Source organism: Cucumis sativus, chromosome 5 (genome assembly GCF_000004075.3).
Source record: "Cucumis sativus cultivar 9930 chromosome 5, Cucumber_9930_V3, whole genome shotgun sequence".
NCBI lineage: Eukaryota > Viridiplantae > Streptophyta > Magnoliopsida > Cucurbitales > Cucurbitaceae > Cucumis > Cucumis sativus.
The window spans coordinates 19176052-19198812 of record NC_026659.2 but is presented as its reverse complement, the minus strand read 5'-3'; the positions used below and the strand labels follow the sequence as shown (position 1 = coordinate 19198812).

Below are 22761 nucleotides of genomic sequence, written 5' to 3'. Positions count from 1 at the left end.
CCATTATATTTCTTGATCCTTTACCTTCATTTCTAGAACCAACAATAAAATCTAAAAAATTTCAATTAAAAAAGTTTTAAAAAATATATTTAAAACTTCATTTTTTCTTTATACTATCAAACTTCTATTTTTAGTTCTTATAAAAGAGTAAATTCTAGTAAAGATAAGCGATGATAAATATAAATAATATAAAAATATTAATTGAAATCCTTCCATATATATTTTATGAGTTTTTTTATTTACAATAATTTTTCATAAAAATAGGTAATAGTTTAGTTTTAACTCAGAAACCAACATTTCTTTTATAGTAATGATTTAATGGGCACACCATTTTTTTTTTCAACAAAGATGATGGGTTGAAACTCAACCTACACAGTATACATTTTACGTTGACTTGTTTATTCAATTTCCTTATTTTAAATTGTAATTAATAATTTTTTAGCAAAATTTTTAATTCTCTTCGATTTATTTTTAATTACTAAAATTTATAATAATATATTTTTAATAATTAAAAAAGACACAATTGTTGAACTGTTTTCTAAATAATTCGTAAATGAAAATGTTAAATCTAAACTAAAATGTTTGTATCAATATTTACATTTGATTTCTACAAGTTATTGTGGCATTTTAGGTAGAACAATTGAACCAAAGCATATAATAATGTGTCAAAACATGTAGCTTCTATCACAAGTTCATAAATATAAGATATTAAAACTTGCATAAGTCTCCACACCTGTTTTATCCTATTTTACAGCGTTTTATCGCAAGATTGTAGAGAAAAGAAGAAACATAGTGAATCGTAAAGGAGTACGTGTTACATGATAAAAAGCTTGTCTGTCGACTAAATATCTGTAGGCAAAGAACCACATCAGCACGGAGGAAGATTCACTAACAGACATGAATGGTAGTTGCAGTTGATGTGACTTGACAAAGACTGCAATCGACGCTAACATGATCGAAAGAATAGAAATTTCCTGCCGAAAGTAGTCTATAAAACAATTGAAAAGTAAATTGTTTGCCCATTTTTATTTATATTGAAATAGAATTACGGTTCTTACAATTTTGTAGCAATTGTTTGTTTATTGAGAAGGAGATTTTGTTTTTGGAAGATAAAATGAGTTATCAGCGAAGGTAATGTGATACAGTAAGAAAACATACAGTGACTGATTCTTTCAGACATAAACTTTGTGTGTTTGGCGGTTTAAAGTTGTATACAGTAAGCATAAAATATTTTGTACAGAGGTATAGAGTAATTAGAAATACTTTTTGCAATTAAATAGTGGGATGAGAAGTATAATGATCATGCTATGATAGGGCAGATGGTGTTTGTTGTGTGTTTGTAGGGAAGAATGCGTTGTAAGAAAGTGTATAAAGAGATTCATATACATGTTCAAATTTTAAGATAAGCACAAGATTATATGTCAAGAGTAGAGTAGCAAGAGGATATATGAAGAGATCTAAAAGATTATTGCAAGTGAGGACAAATATGCTTTTGGACATGTCTCGTGAGAGGGAGAGTGTTTTAAGTTCTAATTCTATGATTTTTTAGAAGACAAGGACAATGAAGTAGATACATGTTTCTAACATTTTCAAACTTTACTTTTAAATTACCCAAAAAGATAATACAAATAGATTTTCTTTTAACTAATAGACTTGTAATGGGTTTAAGAGGAAACTAGTACCTGTGTTATTGCAATTTCAAAGGTGTCAAATGCATATGGACCAAGCAACAGAGTTGGGCTTTTTTTATGATTTTCCAAAGAATTTCTTTGTTTGAATGTGATGTTTAAGTCAGCTGCATAAGTAATATCTTTCCCAAGGTATAACTTAAGTATTCTCTATGCTAATGGGCAACCTTTTAATTGATTAACTTTGCTAAGAAGGTCATTCACATATTCATGTGGGTTGTGTGAGGAGTGTATGTGAGACGATGGCAAGTATTCATTTTTCTTTGGGATGTAGTTATCCAGAAAGATATTTTATTTTGGTCGGCAAATTGTTGAATAGCAATTGCTATCATATATTTTGGCTTTGTGAAACTTGGAACCCATTACTACATTTCAATCAAGTTCCCTTCCTCCCTTCTAAGATTTTGATAAGCTTCTTTGTTAGCAAATAAGTTCTCAATCGTGTTGCAATTTGTATATGAGATAAATTATTACATATTTATTGACTTCTTAAATGTCAGATATTCTTACTTCTTATATCTACACAAGCAGAGCTAGAAACAGTTGCTACAATCATTCTCAATTGTTAATGAGGCTTATGAATTGATGCTTTTGCACTACATTACACATGAGATTCTAACTTGCTTATTCATTTATTAGGTGGTCAGGTTCTTGGTAGAACGGAATAGTAGTAATATACTTTATGGTCAAGTTACTATTGGAACATTCATCCTACATGTATTTTTCTGTCTCATCTTTCCAATTATGGACCATTTATATTCAGAAATAGCATTTTATATTCGATAGAGATGTGTTAAGAGATGTCATACCTAATTTTCTGGTTGGTTTTACATCTCAAACGCCTAAATTTGTAAAGTGAGAATAAGGAGAGAGATGCTGTTTAGTGCTTTTTTTTAAAAGTTGCTAATAATCAATTCAACTGACGCAAATAATTGATGAAATTGATGGAGCCTTAGTAGATGATGGAAAGAGTGCAGTGGATGTAATTCTAAAGATGGTAAACATATTTTGTATTGTTTCCCTGAGATAGTTTATTAAAGTTTTCTATCAGTGAGATCTTATAACTTATCTTACTTAAAAAAAAGATAACACAAGTTTTTTTTCTTTTCGTATTGTCATGGAGGAAGGTTCTAGTGGCATGGACGTTAATAAATTTAATCAAACATGTTTTTTAGCTTGACTTCTTCTCCCTCCCATTTTCAAGGGTTGTTGATAGAGGATTCACTAATGGATAAAGGGCACCATATTTATGTGATTATGTATTATAGGTGGGAGTAATTTTTATTTGTTGGATTTAGAAGTTGCAATTTTGATGTCTTGTCTTTGTATTACTCTTCAAATTTACAGGTACTAGGTGTTTGCGAAATTTGGACTTTTAACTTTTCTGTTTATGCATGCTTGAATAAGTGAGTCTGAAGTACCCATCCGTTTATTTATTTTACTACCATAATTTTTCTTTTGTGGGAGCATTTAATTTGGTGAGGCTTCAGTTAATTAGTTTGTTTGGATTGTGAGTTAATTAATTTATTTTGCATGTTTATAGATTGATACACAAAGATCATACTCACAGGCCGAGTTAGACGAGGTGCAGGTTGAGTTAGCTGACTTCCTGGATTCGTACATGTGATTGTGACTTATTTGTGATTCTGAAGTTTATATTGTTTCTTGTTTTTGTAAATGATCTGAAATATTCATATATATGTAAAAAGTTTTGGAAATGTTTATATATTTATACGGTGAAGAGTTTTATTTATATATGTTCATGTTTTGAAATGTATATTTGATGAATATCGTCATTCATATATATTTAAGAAATTGTTGTTGGACGACTATGCAGAATTATGGGAGCACAATACAGGAACAAAAATATAATTGAATTACAATTTTTTTAAAAAAAATTTCGAAACATGCTTGACGGTTTTTAAATATAATAAAAAAGTACATTCTTGATGGTTTTAAAACATCATAAACAACTACATTCTTGACAGTTTTTAAATATCATGAATTCTCATACTCTTGACGGTTTTAAACTGTCATGAGCACTTATACTCTTGACGATTTTTCGCTGTCACAAAAATTAGTATACTTGACGTTTATAAAACGTCAATGTTCACTAATCTTGACGTTTTTATCAATTGTCAAGAACTTTGACTTTCTTGACGCTGGCTTCAACGATGGTTTTAAAACCGTCAAGAATAGTGATTCTTGACTGTTTAAAAACGTCAAGAGAGCCTATTTTTGTAGTAGTGCGGGTCTATGAGGTTCTCCAACGAAGTCTATTTAATTGGTTGAGAATAGTAGATTGTTGGACAAGTTCTTCAAAGAAAAAGAGTCTATTTAAGTAAGTGACTTAGATGACACATTTATGAAATATGAGGGGGTTGACGACGACATGGTTAAATTAGCTTTACTGTACTTTATAGAGCTGTCATTGTTAGGAAAATATAGTCGAACAAAAGTGGACCAAAATTTATTTAGGATTGCAGATGATTGGAAGACATTTAACAATTATGATTGGGGAGAGATTTTTTTTGGACGCACGCTTTGTGCCTTAAAACGAGCCTTGGACATGAGAACATGAGACAACCATGTTATTCCAACGTCGTTTAAATATTTACCTGAATCATTAGAAAATGCAAGAATACTTCTCCATGATTCTAAGAACATTGATTCACGATATGTTCCCGATGCATTATAAAATAAAGTAGCTATCGTGTCATTCTTATATTTATCATTCAAATTTTGAGTCAAATGTTAGACACAAAGGCCATGGAATGCAGACGAAAAACTGATGAAATACCCTTAGAAAAACATGTTTTTCGATCTATCATGAATCCTAGATTAGACACCTCCACTATTGCGCCTTTCACTTTCTGTAAGAACCATTGTATTAAAGCATTTGTTTCTTTATCAACCACTCCAAAGGCAAGAGGATAAATTTGATTGTTACCATCTAAGCAAATGACAACTATCAACTGACCCCAATATTTGTTCTTAAGAAATGTTCCATCCATGACTATGATTGGTCTAATGTAATTTAAGAATCCTCAAACACATGGACCAACAACCATAAAAAGATATTTGAAGAAACAATCATCTTCAAATTCCATATGAAATATTGTACCTAGATTTGTAAATTTGAGTGTTTCACCATATCTAAGCAATAGATTATATGACTCTTTAGGACACCCTCGCACTCGTTCATATACATTTTCTCTAGCACGCCATGCTTTTTCATAACTCATATTTATGTCATAGTCTTGCCTCATGTCTTCTATGATATCACGTGGTTTGTATAGATGACTGACTCCCTTGAATTTGGACATTATTAATTCTTCAACATCCCAAGATTTTGCTTGCCTATTGTCACGATTCAAAAACTCAAGGAACTTTGACATACTTTTTAATATTTAATATATTTGAATCATTCAATCTCACCGCTCGCAATCTCTAACCACAGTTGTTGTCAATGCATCTAACAAAAAGAACCTCTTTTGTAGACTTTTTTACTACAAACTGAAGAAAAAAAATCATTGTCAAGATACTTAATCTCATTGACAAACCTCTCGAAAAAAAATATTTTTCCTACATCCAACTCCTCACTTGTAGAGCTTTCTTCGGACCAATCACTCATTTTTTACTTCAACGTTCAGCTAGAAGTGTTGTAATAAAATTTAGATTTTTCTTTACAATATTTTGTAGAAGCATCTCTATGTTGTGGGATGTCAAACGATTCACTGTTCATCTCAACTGACTCCCATGTAAAAGTATCATCTTTTGAATCATATGGCTCACATGATTCCCATATAGACGAAGTGGTTCCTATCATGTTATCAGGCAAGCCAACTTGAATTTCACCAATATGAACTTCATTCTCATTTAATATATCCATTGTAATTGGAGGATGGGGGTTTAAGTTATGATGAACTTGGTTGCTCTTGGATACTGAATTGTAATATTTGTTTAACACTTTCTTGCTTTGATTTCTTTTAGGCTCAAATGAAATGTATAGAGGGACCTCAAATGGATTTTTACTAAGAATATAAAACTTCAAATCACGGTTATTGCTTAACTCGAATGGAGGAGCTTTGTTTTTCACTTTTATCTCATATATGCATCTTATTATTATGTCAAACTTTGTAGAGTCAACCTCTCAAAAAGTCATATAATTCTGCTTGTAAATCTTTTATGTGTTATTTCTTTACCGACAACAATGTCATTAACATGCCTCCTTCATATTTTCTTCATTCCTCATCTCATGTATCACTGTAATGCACTAAAATTTGAACATGTGACATCCTTAAACCACCTTAAACTTTTTAATTCCTGCAAAAATTGATTTGAAGTTAGAATTTGACATATCATATAAAAAAGTGTATGACTTATTTTGCGAGAATAAAAAACAGTAGCTAAAAACTAAATAAAACATGCATAGTTGCAGCCTAAATAAGTATGTGACTAATTCAACCTTGAGTATTTAAATTTTGACAACTGCGAGATGTTTAAGAGATTGCGAGATACAAAAAACAATAGTTAAAAGTACCCTAAATCACATAAGAACAAGTATATAACTTATTTGAGATTAAACATTTGAACTTAAGAACCTGCGAGTTGCTGCGAGATAAAAAAAAAGCAAATAACTTGTTGACATTTTTTGAAACGATTTTAAAACAACCACAAATCAACTCGAAACAATTAAAAATTATGTTTGGTTTATACATTTAAGATTTAAATATATATATAACAACATAATTTTGAGGAGAAAAAAACAAAAATTTTTTTTATTAAAACATGCTATAGTTTGTGGGACGTTTACCGAAGGAGAGGATGAACGGCACCAGACTAGGAGCGAGAAAGTTGACAACCTTTTCATAGAAAAGAACTACAAATGGGTTTTTTCTTCTTCTTTATTGTTTGTGATTTACATTGAAAAAAGGGTGAAGAGAGAAAGGGAGGATGAAGATAAAAGGAAAAGAAAGTAAAATTAAATAAGGATAGTTTAGACATTTCACCTCGAAAATGTCCTATAAAAGTCTGCTCTTTCAAAATCATAAAATTCATTTCCACTCCATCCTTAGTTTATTTTTTTCAATTTCCCAAGAATACTCAAACTTAAAGGCCCTAAAGCGTAGGTTATATATTGGACGACAATGTTGTTTGATCGGAGAGGCCCACTTTTGGAAGAAATCTTCCATGTTTCCATAAATGCCCGAGAATCTTCTTCATATCATCTTTCTCTCTGAATTCCCATTTTTACTCAGTCAACCAATGTCTTTGTACCCTTCAACTTCAACTCCAACACGTTTTTGTACAATGGTGGTCACCCTTCTTCCCTCCGATTTCCCTGTTGACTTCCATATTCCTCTTCATTATCTTCATTTCACAAAACCCGTCTTCCTATTTTCTTCTCATCTTCAATTTCCACGGATTACCCTCTATTTTCTTCTTCTTCGCCGTCAATGGCCCGCCGGAATATCCACCGGCACTATTTTTCATCCGTGCTGTTTCTTGTTTTGATCATTTGTTCTGTAGCAGAAGCAGAGCTTGATCTTGCCTTCGACATGGCGGCGCTTGTGGCGCTTCAGAAGGCCATGGGTGTTTTGAGCCGGACTCGCTATTGGAACCTCTCTGATAATAATCCATGTTTATGGCTTGGTGTTACTTGCAGCGGCGGGAGGGTTACTGAACTGCGGCTTCCTGGCGTTGGTCTTGTCGGGCAACTTCCGTTAGGGCTTGGAAATTTGACTCAACTTCAAACGCTATCTCTTCGTTCTAACATGCTTTCAGGTTCTATTCCCTCTGATTTTGCAAACCTCCGCTCCCTCCGGAATTTGTACTTGCAATGGAACTCATTTTCCGGCGAGATTCCTCCGATTCTGTTCAGTATTCGTAGTATTGTTCGTCTGAATTTGGCCCACAACAAGTTTGTTGAGTCGATTCCATTAGGTTTCAATAATCTCACGAACTTACAGGTTCTCAATTTGGAAGAGAATCAACTCGAGGGATTTATTCCTGATTTGAACATTCCCTCACTCAACGCTCTCAATGTTTCTTTCAATCGTCTCAACGGCTCAATCCCTTCTCAATTTTCCAATCAACCAGCCAGTGCCTTCAACGGCAACTCCCTCTGCGAGAAGCCGCTGAGCCCTTGCGATGGTGGCGGGAAGAAAAAATTATCTGCTGGAGTTATCGCCGGTATTGTCATTGGAAGTTTGATTGCATTCTTGATCATTATTCTGATTTTGTTCTATTTGTGTCGAAGGGCGATTAGGATTAATCAGCCGAATGATGCTCAGACGACGGTGACAACCTCAGGGAGATTGTCGTCGGAGGTCGAGACTGTGGTGGGGGAAAATAGAGGAGGTGGGAATGAGAGGGCTTTGGTATTCTGTAGGAAAGGAGAAGTGGTGTTTGACTTGGAAGAACTGTTGAAAGCTTCTGCAGAGGTGTTGGGGAAAGGGAGTTTTGGGTCAACTTATACGGCAGCTTTGGATGTGGGGATAACTGTGGTGGTTAAGAGGTTGAGAGATGTCAAAGTTTCAGAAGAGGAGTTCAAGGAGAAGATTGAAAGCTTGGGGATGATGAATCATCCAAACTTAGTTCCTATTAAGGGTTTCTATTATGGCAGAGATGAGAAGCTTCTGCTTTCTGATCATATCTCGTCCATGGGAAGCTTATCTGTACATTTACATGGTCCGTTTCTTTTCTTTTCTTTATCTCTAGGAAATTACAAACATTAGGCTTCCATTTGGGCATTGACACATTAACTATTGTTTTACTTTTCAGCAGTTTGGTTAAAAAACCACTTTTTGGTGCTACTACTCCAAAATAATTTAATTTCTAAACTTTCATAAGAATAATTTATTTTTTATACTTTACAATTTGACAATAAACTTTTTTTTATATCAAAATTAAGTGTTCATTGTCCTTTTATAAAGATAAGGTTGATTCCAAATAGGTTTAGATGGTAAAAGTTTTTATTAAATCACCTAGTACTTTTCATGATAGGGATTAAACCGTTACGAATTGTAAACAATGAGGACTAAATCATTACTTGTTAAAATTTAGGACTAACTTTGCCTTGTTTGTTATAAATTTGGAAGTATAGAAACTAATTCTTACCAAGTAAAATTTAGGGATTAAATTGTTACTTTTTTGTGGTAGTTTAGAGACAATTTCATAAGATTGAGATAATTTCTTTCTTAAATTGTTACTTTTGTGAAGTTGAAGAGTGTGATTGTATATAGTTTAAGATGTTTTTTTTTGGTATGTCTGCTGATTATCTTTTGCTCGCCTTCTTTTTCATGCAACTTAGTGCTTTTCGTTAATAACTTGTTTATAACGTCGTATGGGTACAGGCAACAAAGATCCTAGTAGGACTTCATTAAAATGGGAAGCAAGGGCTGGCATTGCGCTTGCTGCCGCTCAGGGGATCACGTATCTACATTCTCGACGACCTCCAATCTCTCATGGCAATATAAAGTCTTCAAACATTCTCCTCAACAGGTCCCATACAGCTTGTGTCTCTGACTTCGGTCTCATTCAGATTGCAAGTCCTGCATCCACACCAAACCATGTTGCAACCTACCGTGCCCCCGAAGTCACTGATCCTCGAAAAGTGTCCCTTAAAGCAGATGTTTACAGTTTTGGTGTAGTAGTTCTAGAGCTCTTAACAGGGAAGGCTCCAAACTCGGCAATGTTCAACGACGATGCCGTAGACCTACCACGATGGGTGCATTCGAAAGTCAAGGAGAAGAAGACTGCTGAAGTGTTTGACGAGGAGCTGTTAGAATACAAGAATGGCTTGGATGAAATGGTTCAACTTCTGCATCTTGCCATGTTATGTACAGCGCCACACCCGGATAGTCGACCTTCAATGGCAAAAGTGACAAGTCGGATTGACGAAATATATCATTTGATTTTACTTAAAGAACAAGAGATGAGCAATGACAAGTTTTATGATGTTGAGAGTACTGTTTCTCAGCAGTTTTACTCGGCTGATTCAATCATGGTTCCTCTTCCACCTTCAATCTAGCAAGTTTATCAAGAAGGAATGCTGAAAGATTATATATTATAGAACTAGTTGAACATAAAATTGTTGATTCATTGAATTTATATCTCTGTTATAAATTACCTTGGCTTTACATCCATCTTTTTAAATTTCATTGGATTGTGGATTACGAGTATTCTTTGTTTCTTTGTAATTTAAAACCATGTAGTTGGTTGTGTTTCAAAGATTCACCCGTCATTGTTGGTGTATTGTTGTTATTGACTTTTGTTTGTGTCTAAGATTATTCATTGGCCTAAATTTTAATAACCCTCTTTCATTTCAGTTTTTGGGAATTTAAGTCAAGGTTCTCTTAGTTTTTAATACAACTATTTTTGCATTGGAACTCTTGCAGAAAAAGTAAAACTAGTTATAATAATCAATTACGTAGCAAAAAAATTAAAAATTAAAAATGGCAAAGCTAAAATCCAATTTGGTGTTTGTTTGCTATTTTAATTGATAAATTAAAAATATAGGTGTAAATTGATATAATTTTTTAATAACTTCTTTGTATGCAAAAAGGAAATGTAATAAAGATGAAATGAATTCAGTAAAAGATTTGAAAAAATGTTTATTTTTGTCCATTGATGGAAGGTTTCCAATGAGTTGTGATTTGTTAGAATATTTGGAAAGAAATATTAATTAAATTGGGGAATTTCCAAATATAAAAATAAGAAAAAGACAACAATTTAATAAGTAATATCCAAAAAAGTGATTGAAGACCAAAATTATGAGCTGGTTACAGTACAAAGATTTTGTTAACGACATGGCTAACACTATCTATGTCACAAATCAATAGTCCACAATTGTTTCAGATAAATTTTTGGAATAATAATTTAAAACAATTTAGCTAATTAATTTATTTTGATCATTAATTGTTGTTTGATTTAAGTAGATAATATTAAAATATTTTGTTTATAAATGAGGCCAGATTTCAAGAGAGAATTATAGAAATGTTGCTATTAAATAAAGTTTAAATGCTTAATTTGAATTAATTATATTATAGAAGTGGGTTTCTTGAAAGAGATGCATTTATATATATATATATATATATATATATATATATATGTTTACATTTTTTTTAGCTTAATCATCGATCTGTTGCTCAAAAGTAACTCAGAAATTTTGGTAAATCAATCGACAAAACATTTCTTCAAAACCAAACTTTTCTACTTCCTACATTTTTTTTTTCAATTTGAAACTACACCAAAAATTGGCTAAAGAAGAATAAAAATTTGAAAATTAAACCTAATTCAAAATTTTAGCTTTTTTTTCTTTCTATTTTGCTAACTAACCAATTTAGTTACTTTAATAAATTGCCTGAAAAAAATAGTTTAACAAACATTTGTTTTTAAAAAATTAATAATGAAGGTGGAAAATCATCAGGATTAAAATTAGCAAAATTAGGATAAAATTAAGGGTTCTTTTCTTTTCTAAAAAAAAATAAAAAAGTTTGACTTATGATTTATGCCGTACAGACAAAAATAGACCAAATTTATTTTTATATAAAATATAAATATTTTGTAAAATGTTTCAATTTTTTTTATAATTTTTCTAAAAAAATATAAAATTTGAACCAATTTTAAAAATAACAAAATAAATTAAAATATTTATAAGTTATAACAAAATTTTAGATTCTATTATTAATAGTCTTCTATCACTCTAGAATATCAATAACTATGATAGAATTTGTTATAGATGGTAAGCCTACAATTTTTTAAAATTCTCCTATAAGTTAATAATTAAATTTATTTTAAATAAGAACATGCCAAAATAGGTAGCTCCACCCTCCATCCATCAAGGTAGTCCTTCCATTCTCTTCTCAAGGTCAAAATGTATTTTAGTTTTCACATCAGGTGATCAAACTACCACAATAAAATGATTTGTCTACATTAAAATGATTTGTGTGCTTTGTAAAATCTTTAAGGTACAACTTGACTAATGAATAAATATCTCATATGCTAAATATTAAATTTATAGTCGATAAAAAAAAGAAGTTGTAATATTTCATCTCAAATTTTTTCTTGAAATATTATATTGCTTCTAAGAGCTCTTTAGGATAGTTACATTCATAAGTAATCAATATATACAACAATAATACAAATCTCAACTATGATTTCTTTATAAAAATTCATGAACAAATTTGGTTATTTTTATTGATGTGCATTCAATGATTGAACTTTTGGATGTGCCCGAAGGACCAATTACCAGAAGCAAGACAAAAAAGATTCAAGAGATATTTACACTACATCTTAAAAAACAAGCAAATTCACATAAAGTGACAAAGAGTTTTGAGCAAAAAATAAATACAATGTTAATTCAATGAGTGAAAGTGAGGATTGGTTAAAGATGACATGGAAAAGGTTCTAGAAGAAGAGTTATTCAAGGAATTGTGAAGACTTTCTACATTTTTAGTTTCTTTTATTTTGGCCTTTAATTTATTATGTAATTTTGTTTTAAGAGGTTTTGTTTTCTTCAAAAGACATTTAACTGTATTTAGATGGGTGGCTTCCACCCAATGCATGTATTTTTTTTAATTAGCATTTAAGTGTGACTATTGGGGTTCTACCAAATGCATGATCATTTAGTCTATAAAATGGCTTGTAATGCTCTTGAAAAAGTAGAATATCAATATTAAAGGTTTGTGCTTATTCAATCCTTTTTATGTTATTTTGTTTTCAAATCTTGTTTTAGATTTGATGTTAAAAATCAATTCATTGGATTAGTCTTGATCAAACTATTTCTGAAGTTAGTGGTCTTAGGATCTAAGAGTGTATATAGATTTTAGGTTTGATCTAAGTAGCTTTTTTTTTTTAGTGTTTGCAAGGATCCTAAAAGGACCTCTAGCTTTGTAAGACCCGAACTTTAGGTATTTTAGATTTTTTCAAAGAGATTGAAAGAATTAGTTTTGAGAAAATTTAGGACAAGAAAGTAGACTTGAGAAGTGTTTTGGTAAGTGTGTTGTGATGGGTGAAAAGGAAGGTCATGTTGTTGAAGTTTAAGAGTTTAAGAAGTTAGAAAGAGGGGAAATTTTTGGTTAAGTATCAAAGAATAGCACTTTAAGCATTTTGGGTTGACTTGACAAAATAGTTATAGAGGTTAGAAAGGATTTTTGAGTGTTTAAGCTTGGCGAGAAAGAAGGTCCTAGAGGTTGAACATTTTAGCTAACTTCATAAAGAAGTTTTTCACAACTCACTTGGGCATTTTCAATCAAATTAGTTTTGAAAGTTCAAAAATTGAGTCTAGTTTATTGAGGAAGGTTGCTGGACATTTTGAATATGTGAAAGTTGGCGTTTTGGATAAGAGAAGGCGAGAAGGTCAGTTCGCGAGTGAATCTGAGTAAGGTGCACTCCCAGAAGGCTACAAAATGCATAGTTTGGTGTTTTGGTATGAAATTTTGGGGTAAGAAAGTTGAGCAAATTTGTAGAAGGAAGTTTTGTCAAAAGAGTTATGGATTTTAAGTTATAAATTTTCTAAGTCAGGTTATGTAGGTGTAGTCTATGCGATGAATTAGGCGAGATGATCATGAAAGCTGGGTATGCATTTTGGACAACTATGTGGCATGATTAAGAAAATTGGTTTAAGGATTTAGTGAACTACCAAAGCCTTGTTAGCATGTATTTTAAGGTGTAAAGTAAGAAGGAGGTGTCTTATTAAAGTTTAAGGTGGATTTAAGCAAGGATGAAGTGTTAATTTGTACTCATGCAAGGAACTCTATAAATTGGTCAACTTCAGTATTGAATTTCTCACAATTCACTCATGAGTCTTGAGTCATATTACTTCCAAAAGTTTCCATTTTGAATGTCTTTTCTACATTGGGGCTGCTGGTTTGATTTGAGAGAGGGAAAGCTGAGTTTGAGCTAAAAGAAGAGAGGAAGATCATTCTCAAGTAAAAACTGGACAATCTTTACTCTAAGGAGGTTTCAGGATGCAATTGGTAGAATCCTTTGTTGAAATTTTGAGGTAATAATATCAAGACATTTTTCAATGACTTTGTAGAAGAAAATATTTTCATTTGAGTTCTGAATTTTAGGTTATTAAGTTCTAAAGTGTAAGAAAGGTTCTGGCAGAAAATGAGTTTTTGGGCAATTGAGGTTGTTGAGCGTGACGTGTTGGAGCAAAGAGATTTTGGACAAGAAGAAATCATACAAGCATAGCAGCCAAGAGTTTGATCTACGATCTGTGAGTTATTTTTTCTTAAATGCTTTCATGTCAAAATCTTTCTTGTGATCCCTCTTTACTATTTTGAAAGATGATTTCAAATAAAAAAGTATTTCAAAAGGAATTTCTATGAAAAGTTGTATGTCTTCAAGCATGATTTATAATATTAAGACTTCATTTGATGATTATGGTTTTCATATTAGAAATGATTTTCAAACCATTAGTTGTTTCTTTGGGTTGATGCTAACTTTTATATGCACTTAAAGAGTCAAGGCCACCATGGGGTGTACTGACTACATGGAGATAAGAAGCTAACTTATGCGTTGAAAGGAGCGTATAAAGCTTAGTGGCCTGAGCAACAAGGATGAATATGTATGTTCTCGAATACTGTTGAAATTGTAGTCAAACATGACGTAATGTGACCAAACGTAGAGAAAGATTCAAGATCCTTGGCGAAAGGAATGACTTGTGTTTATGTGAAATTGTTATGTTAGAACTGTGTTTGTTAAGCATAAATAAAGGTTTATGCAAAATGAAATGATTTGATGTTGTTTGTGAAAAGGTATTGCAAAAAGGCTTTCATAAAACCTCATTAATTCTTTAGATTTACGTTTTAAAATTTTTCCTCTCAGAGCTTAGGCATTGAGGCAAAAAATGAGAGGAAGTTTGGGCTTGCTAGGTGAGAAGCTGTTAGACGTTTAAGGTTAAGTGTTGTATCATAATGCCCATGTACTAAGCGCCTTGTTAAGGAATCAAATTTTAAAGTTTGCTTTATCTTTCTGTGTTAAGTTCTTTATCGCCTAAAGGATATTCATGAAGTTAAGTGTTTTGGCGATTAAGCTAAGTTAAGGAAGTTAAGACAAGTGTCTTTGGTGTCTGACCGTGTCAAGGATGCTCAAGTCACACCGCATTTCGCGAGACAAGCAAGCAGGTCTTCGGGGTAGGGTGTGATAAGCTTTGCATCTAACAAACATAGTGGGCGCTTATCATTTGGTATTAGAGCATTTGGTTATCATCATCGGCCGACTCTTAAGGTAAATTTATCTTTACTTGTTTCAATTTATTTTCTTTGTTTCTAGATTTTCTTTACATAAACACACTAATCTTGTAAACCTAAAGACTGTGAAGCACAAAACGAACAAGCTGTAATCTACCAGCAAATGACAAAACTTTAGCAAACCAAGAGCGAATTTGACTAGTAATACGATAAATAAAAGGAGCACAATCATTAAGTTGTAACCTACAAGAAAGTAAAGGTAGCCCAAGATAGCGAACAAGCCCAAGATAGCGAACAAGGAGATGCCCAAGAACAAAAACCAAATTGGCAGCCAGACGAGAGGCAACCTCACTATTCACCTCGCAACAAACATAGAGCTTTTTCCAAGATTTTTGAAGAGACCCACTAAAAAAAACTTAGAAAGGAATCATTAGCAACACAAAATATCATAAGGTCGTCAGTAAAGGTCAGATGAGTTAAACTAACCTTCTCATAATGCTGATGAAACTAGAAACTCCAAAGAGGTTGATTTAGCATACGAGAAAGCACCTCCATCACCATAACAAAAAGGAAAGGAGATAAAGGATCACCTTGCCGCAAACCTTTCCTACCATGGAAAACTCCACCAAAGAGCCATTAATCATAATGGAGAACATCGAGGAGGCAACATAGGTCCTAAGCCAACTCACAAACCTCAATAGGGTGCTAATAGCAATCAACAGGCCAAAAAGAAAGTCCATGTTAACAAAGTCATATGCTTTTTGAAGATCAATTTTCATAGTACACCAAGGCTTACCAAAGTTACTATGATAGACCCTAACTTGCTCTTGACAAAGCAAAATTTTATTAATAATACTCCTTTCAGGAATAAAGGCAGACTGATTACCACTGATAAAAGAAGGAAGCCACACACGAAGCCTATCGGCTAGAATCTTGGAAATGCATTTGTAGATCACATTACAACAAAAAATAGCCTGAAATCTTCCATACGCTCAGCCCCTCATCGTTTAGGAATGAGTGTAATTGCAGTAGCATTAACTCCATGAGGTAAATAACAAGTCTCAAAGTAATTGTCACACCCCACCACGGGCACTTGCTTGCTCGTCCCGAGACATGGCGTGATGTCAGTCTAAGCCATTCACCTTCGAAACCCGCAACTGACACATGACCTAAAACCGTGAAATATTCAACAGCGAAAGTCTTTAAACTTGAAATACTTAAAACTGTAGTGTGACCCATTTAAAATTATTTTTTATTTTATTATTATTATTTTTTAAAAATGTAATATTATTATACAACAACCAGAAGGACCTCATAGCCTGAGGCCATGGCATAAGAGCGGAGAACGCTCACACACACGGGAAGAAACCATAGAATCAAAAGAAAGAACAACAACAAAAGCAACAAAATAAAGAAGAAAAAAAAACACAAAACAATCCCATAAAACAGAGAAAGGAACGAAACAGAAGGAATAACAACCCCACAGCCTGGGGACAAGCAAATAAAGGAAAGATGAATAAGATCATGAGTATTCTCACACCAAGAAGCAACACGAGCACATATACAAGAACGAATGAGCTGAAACAATATAATGGGATCACAAGCCTAGCCACCATGAAGACGATAATTACGCTTTTTCCAAATAAAGTAAATTGTAGAACACCAGAGAACACGCCACAACTTCCTCCTCACATTCTTTCCAATACCCTGATGGCAAATCCAAGACAACTCAACCCTCAAATACCCAATCCTGTGAGAGGAAGCCATAACATGAAGAACCCTAAACAAAATTTCACATCCAAAAGGACATGAAAAAATAAATGATCACGAGACTCACAACCCCCTCCCCCACAAAGAATGCAAGACAAAGGAATCGACCTATCCCACCGACGTAGCCTATCTCTAGTACCTAATCTGTCTCTAATGGCTAAGCAAGCACAAAAGAAACCATTAAGGGTTCTACTACCTATGTGACACAGGGTACCCAAATGCAGAGGGAATTCTGGCTTCGTGTAGACGCCAATGATACCACCTACAAGAGTGACATGACACCGGAAATGCTTCAACTATAGCAAAAGAGTTCTTCAACATGAAACACTCATCTACACGTAACGTTATCGAACGAGCGTTTGGTCTTCTGAAAGGTTGTTGGGTAATACTTCACAGAAAGTCGTACTACCCCGTTTAGGTTCAATGTCGCACTATTATGACTTGTTGTCTACTCCACAATTTAATCAATCGGGAGATGGCAAATGCCGAAATGCTAGACTACGATGATGAGGGTGCCTCGAACTACGCAACAACTAGATGTGACGACATCAACTACATTGAGGCGTCAAACAAATGGACTCAATGGAGGGATGGTCTCGCACATGCGATGTTCACCAAATGGAAGTCCCGAAATGACTAGTACGTCAAAGTTAGCTATAGGACAAGCACGTGAAAAAACAATTTCTAAACATTTGCTACCATTATTTTCCAATCTGTTTCGTTTGTACCATTCATGTTGTACTTAATGGTGTAATGCAATTGATAACACGTCTGTTGTATGCACTTACTATGTTCATTCGATACATATGACATGTATAATTTCATATATATAGAATGGACAATTAGGTATTGATGTCGATGAGATGACATCATTAGAAATCATTTAAAAACATTTTCCAAACTTGAGTCGCTAAAATGTATGTGTTTGAAACTTCATGGACTATATGTCTATCAACACTAAACTTTAGCAACCAAAAGTGCATTTTGACTTAGTTAAAAAGTTGAGAAATAAACAAATGGAGAAGAAAAAATATAATAGAAAAAGATGCCATAAAGAAAAAGTTGATTAGTTAATTGTCAAAAGGATCTTCTCTTGGCTAGTTCAACGAAGCGACCAACTGGTTTAACAAAATCAACACTTATCAAACTCTTCATAAAATCGACTTAATATCGTATGTTATTTTGGTAGGTTTGTTCAATATGTAAGGTTATTATGATCATCGTTCCAACTTAAGGTTTGGTGTCTAAGCTAAAAGGACCCATCCTTCTTTGTACCATCTAAAAACTAATTATTTCTTTAGCTCTTACACCATGTTGAGGTAGTCAAAGATGGAAGAATTATGATACTTAGGCCAAAGATTGAAATATCTTTAGTTCTTACACCATGTCAGTGGATATGTTAACGAATATTTAGATATATATTGATATTTTCAAAAAATCTAACTATTTTTTGTTATCTCTATACAAAAGTTTTAGACTTTCCAACTATGAGTTGGGCCAAAATTATTGAAATGAAATAACTAAGTATGTAAAGCAATTTGGAGTGGTAAATTGAAATGGGAAATTGACAAAAATAGGCCAAAAATGGGGTATAAATAGAGTTTTAGGATTGATTGTAGAAAAGTTGAGATTTAGGATAAATTGGAGGTGAAATGACGAAAATACCCTCTTTTAATTTTAATTCACATTTGCTCTTCTCTTCTTTTCCAACCCCTCTCTCTCTCTCTTCAATGTCATTCACCTGAAGAAAAAAAACAGAATTGCGAACGCAGCCTTCTTCTCCTCTCCTCATAGATTACGTAAAGGGAAAAAAAAAGAAGAATCCTTCTCTTGCAGTCTCATAGATTACGTAAAGAAAAAAGAAGCATTTCTCCTCCTTCTCATAGATTATGTAAAGGAAAAAGAAAAAAGAAAAACTCATTTGCGATTCTTCTCCTCTCTCAAAAGTTTGTCAACTTTCCGCTTTACTCCGGTGTCGTTCATCATCTACTCCGGCGAACATCTCACGCATTGTGGTTTGTTTTAATTTTTAAATCCGAATCTGAATTGTGTTGTGTTATATGTATATATATTTTTGCATCTTAAATGTATAAATCAAATATTATTTTTTATTGTTTCAAGTTGATTTAGGGTTGATTTAAGGTTGCTTTATAGATGTTTCAAATGATGTTAGCAATTTATCATTATTATTATTTTATCTCGCAAACATCTGGTAGACATCTCGCAAACATCTCGCAGACATCTTGCAGGTTCTTAAATTGAAATGTTTAATCTGAAATGAATTGATTTAGGGTGACTTTTAGCTATTGTTTTTTGTATCTCGCAATATCCTAAACATTTTGTAGCTGTCAAGATCGTAAACATGTAGGGTGTGACTATGCACGTTTTATTTAGTATTTACCTACTGTTTTTTAATAAACTTTGTTTATGTGATATGTCAAATGCTAACTTCAAATCATTTTTTGCAGCAATTGAAAAGTATAAGGTGGTTTAAGGATGTCACATATTCCCATGTTAGTGCGTTACGGTGGTATGTGGGATGAGAGGCGAAGAAAATACGAAGGAGGCATGTTAAAAGGCATCGTTGTCAGTAAAGAAATAACACATAAAGATTTACAGGCAGAATTATATGACCTTGCAGAAGTTGACCCTTCAAAGTTCGACGTAATGATAAGATGCATATATGAGATAAAAGTGGAACACGAAGCTCCTACATTTGAGTTAAGCAATGACCGTGATTTGAAGTTTTATCTTCTTAGTGAAAATCCATTAAAGGTCCCTTTATACGTCTCATTTGAGCCTAAAAGTAATCAAAGCAAAAAAGTGTTAAGCAAAGATTACAATTCAGTATCTGGCAGCAACCAAGCTCATAACTTAAACCCTCATCCTCCAATTGTAATGGATACATTAAATGAGAATGAAGTCCATGTTCGTGAAGTTGAAGTTGGCTTGTGTGATAACGTGATAGGGACCACTTCGGCTATATGGGAATCATATGAGTCATATGATTCGAAAGATGAGACTTTTACATGGGAGCCAGTAGAGATGAATAGTGAATCATTTGACATCCCACAACATAGAGATGGTCCTACAAAAGATTGCAAAGGAAAATCTAAAGTTCGTTACAGCTCTTCTAGCCAAAAGTTGAAGACAGACATGAATGATTGGTCCGAAGAAAGCTCTACAAGTGAGGAGTTTGATGTAGGACAAATATTTTTTTCCAAAAAAGATTTGTCAATGAGATTAAGTGTCTTGGCAATGAAAAAAAATTTTCAGTTTGTAGTAAAAAAGTCTACAAAAGAGGTTCTCTTTGTTAGATGCATTGACAACAAGTGTGGTTGGAGACTGCGAGCGATGAGATTGAAGGATTCAAATATATTTAAGATTAAAAAGTATGTCAAAGTTCATTCGTGTTCTCTTGACGTTTTGAATCGTGACCATAGGCAAGCAAAATCTTGGGTTGTTGGAGAATTAATAAAGTCAAAGTTCAAGGGAGTCGGTCGTCTATACAAACCGCGTGATATCATAGAAGACATGAGGCAAGACTATGGCATAAATATGAGTTATGAAAAAGCATGGCGCGCTAGAGAAAATGCGTATGAACGAGTGCGCGGGTGTCCTGAAGAGTCATATAATCTATTGCTTAGATATGGTGAAGCTCTCAAACTTGCAAATGTAGGTACAATATTTCACATGGAACTTGAAGATAATCGTTTCTTCAAATATCTTTTTATGGCTGTTGGTCCATGTGTTCGAGGATTCTTAAACTGCATTAGACCGGTTATAGTCATGGATGGAACATTCCTTAAGAACAAATATCGGGGTCAGTTGATAGTTGCTGTTTGCTTGGATGGTAACAATCAAATTTATCCTCTTGCCTTTGGAGTGGTGGACAGAGAAACAGATGCTTCAATACAGTGGTTCTTAGAGAAATTGAAAGGTGCAATAGGAGAGGTGCCTAATCTAGGCTTCGTGACAGATCGAAAAACATGTTTTTCTAAGTGTATTGCATCGGTTTTTCCCTCCGCATTCCATGGACTTTGTGTCCAACACTTGACTCAAAATTTGAATGATAAATACAAGAATGACACTATAGCTACTTTGTTTTACAATGCATCTAGAACATACCGTGAATCAACGTTCTCAGAAGCGTGGAGAAGTATTCTTGCATTTCCTAATGATTCAGGAAAATATTTAAACGATGTTGGAATAACACGTTGGTCTCGTTTTCACTGTCCAGGAAGACGATATAATATGATGACAACAAATATAGCAGAGTCCATGAATTCTATACTGAAAGAACCTAGAGATTTGCCTATTGCTTCATTCCTTGAACATGTTCGAGCTTTGCTACAACGTTGGTTTTGGGAGCGTCGAGAAGAAGGCATTAAAGTGACGTCTACATTGACTAAATGGGCAGAGTTAGTTCTACAAAAGAAACAAGAACGAGCTTTGACAATGAAAGTCAACCCAATTGATTGTTACCAATTCCATGTTAAAGATTTAGATAAAGAGGAGGTCATAAATCTTCATACTCAAGAGTGCACTTGTAAGGAGTTTCAAGCTGAGCAACTACCATGCGCACATGCCATTGCTGTTGCACGGGATCGCAATATAAATGTTTATAGCTTATGTGCTAACTATTACACTAATGAATGTTTGTTGGCAGCATATTCGGAGGCCGTCTACCCAGTTGGGAATCAGTCGGAATGGAAGACAACCGAAGAATATGTACATATGACTGTCTTACCTCCGAAAGTAGTCAAAAGAGTTGGTCGACCGAAGAAAAAGAGGATTCCAAGTGTCGGTGAAGCACCAAAATTGCATAAATGTGGTCGATGTAAAGAAACAGGCCACAATAGATTAACGTGTACCAATCCAATTTCATACATCCAGAAGTCGAGCATACAAGATTAGTACCCGTCTTGGTACGTAGTAATAGTTTTATACTTGCTTGGTTTGTGCTTGCGTTGTTTGCATGATCACGATGTAAAAAAGGTTCATTTTTTTAATGCAGGTGGAAGATGCTTATAAAATTGTGTCCTGTGTTGTTTGCAAGATCACTAAAGTCATCTCACTGACAATTCTAAGTTGAAGACTTTTCTTCTGCAACTTCAAGACTTTCCTTCTCTTTTTTTTTTATCCTACAGTGAACTGTTTATAGAATATTTACTCCTTTGGCATTTCAAGCTTTTTGAGAAAGACTTGAAATCCTATTATGACAATATTGTGTGCTTTAGAACTCAATAAATGCTCTCCTTTTGCTACTGCAGTATTAATGATGCAAATCTTGCTGATTACTTTTAGTTTTTACATTCATCTTCAAGGTTCAGCCTCTGTTAGTTTTTACAAGGTTCAGCCCTTGCTGATTACTTAAAGGTTCAGCCCTTGCTGCATTTGAAGCCTCTTGCTGATTACTTAAAGTGTGCAGTAGTAATAAATGCAAAGCTTTTGCTACTTTTAGTTTTTACAAGGTTCAGCCTCTTCAAGCATATGAACCACCATTTGCATGAAGGGCCTTGTAGATGGAATCTTAGTCGTGCAGCGAAGTGCGATCCTTACCACTTTGACTGCGTTCTCCACTTTGATATGCTGGGATCTACCATCTCTTTCAGATTACCTTTTAGATATCTCATTCTGCTTTCCTGTTGTTTTCCTGGCAGTTGTCTTAGAAAATGGGCTTCTTTTATGTTGGTACTTCCATTAGAACAACTCCAAAGCTGCAAAGAATAATGTTTGAACAATCCATGAGAAGTAAATAATATTGTGTGCTTTAGAACTCAATAACTGCTCTCCTTTTGCTACTGCAGTAGTAATGATTCAAATCTTCAAGCATATGAACCACCTCTTCAAGCATAGTAATCTCAAGCATAGTAATCTCAATGCAGTAGTAATGAGTTGACTCTGAAAGTTCAGGTAGTAGCAAGACTGAGCTAATTTTAAGTAATGTATAAAGCCGGCTGGTTAACAGCAAAGGTACAGAACAAGACACAGATCAAAATGCTGCTATTGGTAATGAGGATCAATTGTTCGTACATAAGATGTTTTTATAATGAAAACCTGCTACGTGAGGCTATATATAAATCAGTTCCGCAGCC

The 22761-nt window shown here is 33.6% G+C and overlaps 2 protein-coding genes across 2 annotated transcripts; both read left to right on the top strand.

The window, feature by feature from the left end:
- The first annotated feature begins 6762 nt into the window (after positions 1-6762).
- LOC101206516 (probable inactive receptor kinase At3g02880) lies at positions 6763-10020 on the top strand. Its single transcript, XM_004140304.3, has 2 exons — positions 6763-8381; positions 9047-10020. The coding sequence occupies exons 1-2, from the start codon at positions 7148-7150 to the stop codon at positions 9721-9723; spliced, it is 1911 nt and encodes a 636-aa protein (XP_004140352.1). The 5' UTR covers positions 6763-7147; the 3' UTR covers positions 9724-10020.
- Positions 10021-18362: 8342 nt separating this feature from the next.
- On the top strand, positions 18363-21976 carry LOC116404009. Its single transcript, XM_031886154.1, has 3 exons — positions 18363-18678; positions 19132-21591; positions 21681-21976. Exon 2 carries the CDS (start codon positions 19160-19162, stop codon positions 21578-21580), a length of 2421 nt encoding a protein of 806 aa, XP_031742014.1. The 5' UTR covers positions 18363-18678; positions 19132-19159; the 3' UTR covers positions 21581-21591; positions 21681-21976.
- Positions 21977-22761: the final 785 nt, after the last annotated feature.

Bases quoted from the DNA above. Each gene is read 5' to 3' on its own strand.
- LOC101206516 (XM_004140304.3), top strand. From the start codon at position 7,148: ATGGCCCGCCGGAATATCCACCGGCACTATTTTTCATCCGTGCTGTTT. The intron at 8,382-9,046 runs GTCCGTTTCTTT...GTATGGGTACAG, and splicing joins CTTATCTGTACATTTACATG to GCAACAAAGATCCTAGTAGG.
- LOC116404009 (XM_031886154.1), top strand. From the start codon at position 19,160: ATGTCACATATTCCCATGTTAGTGCGTTACGGTGGTATGTGGGATGAG.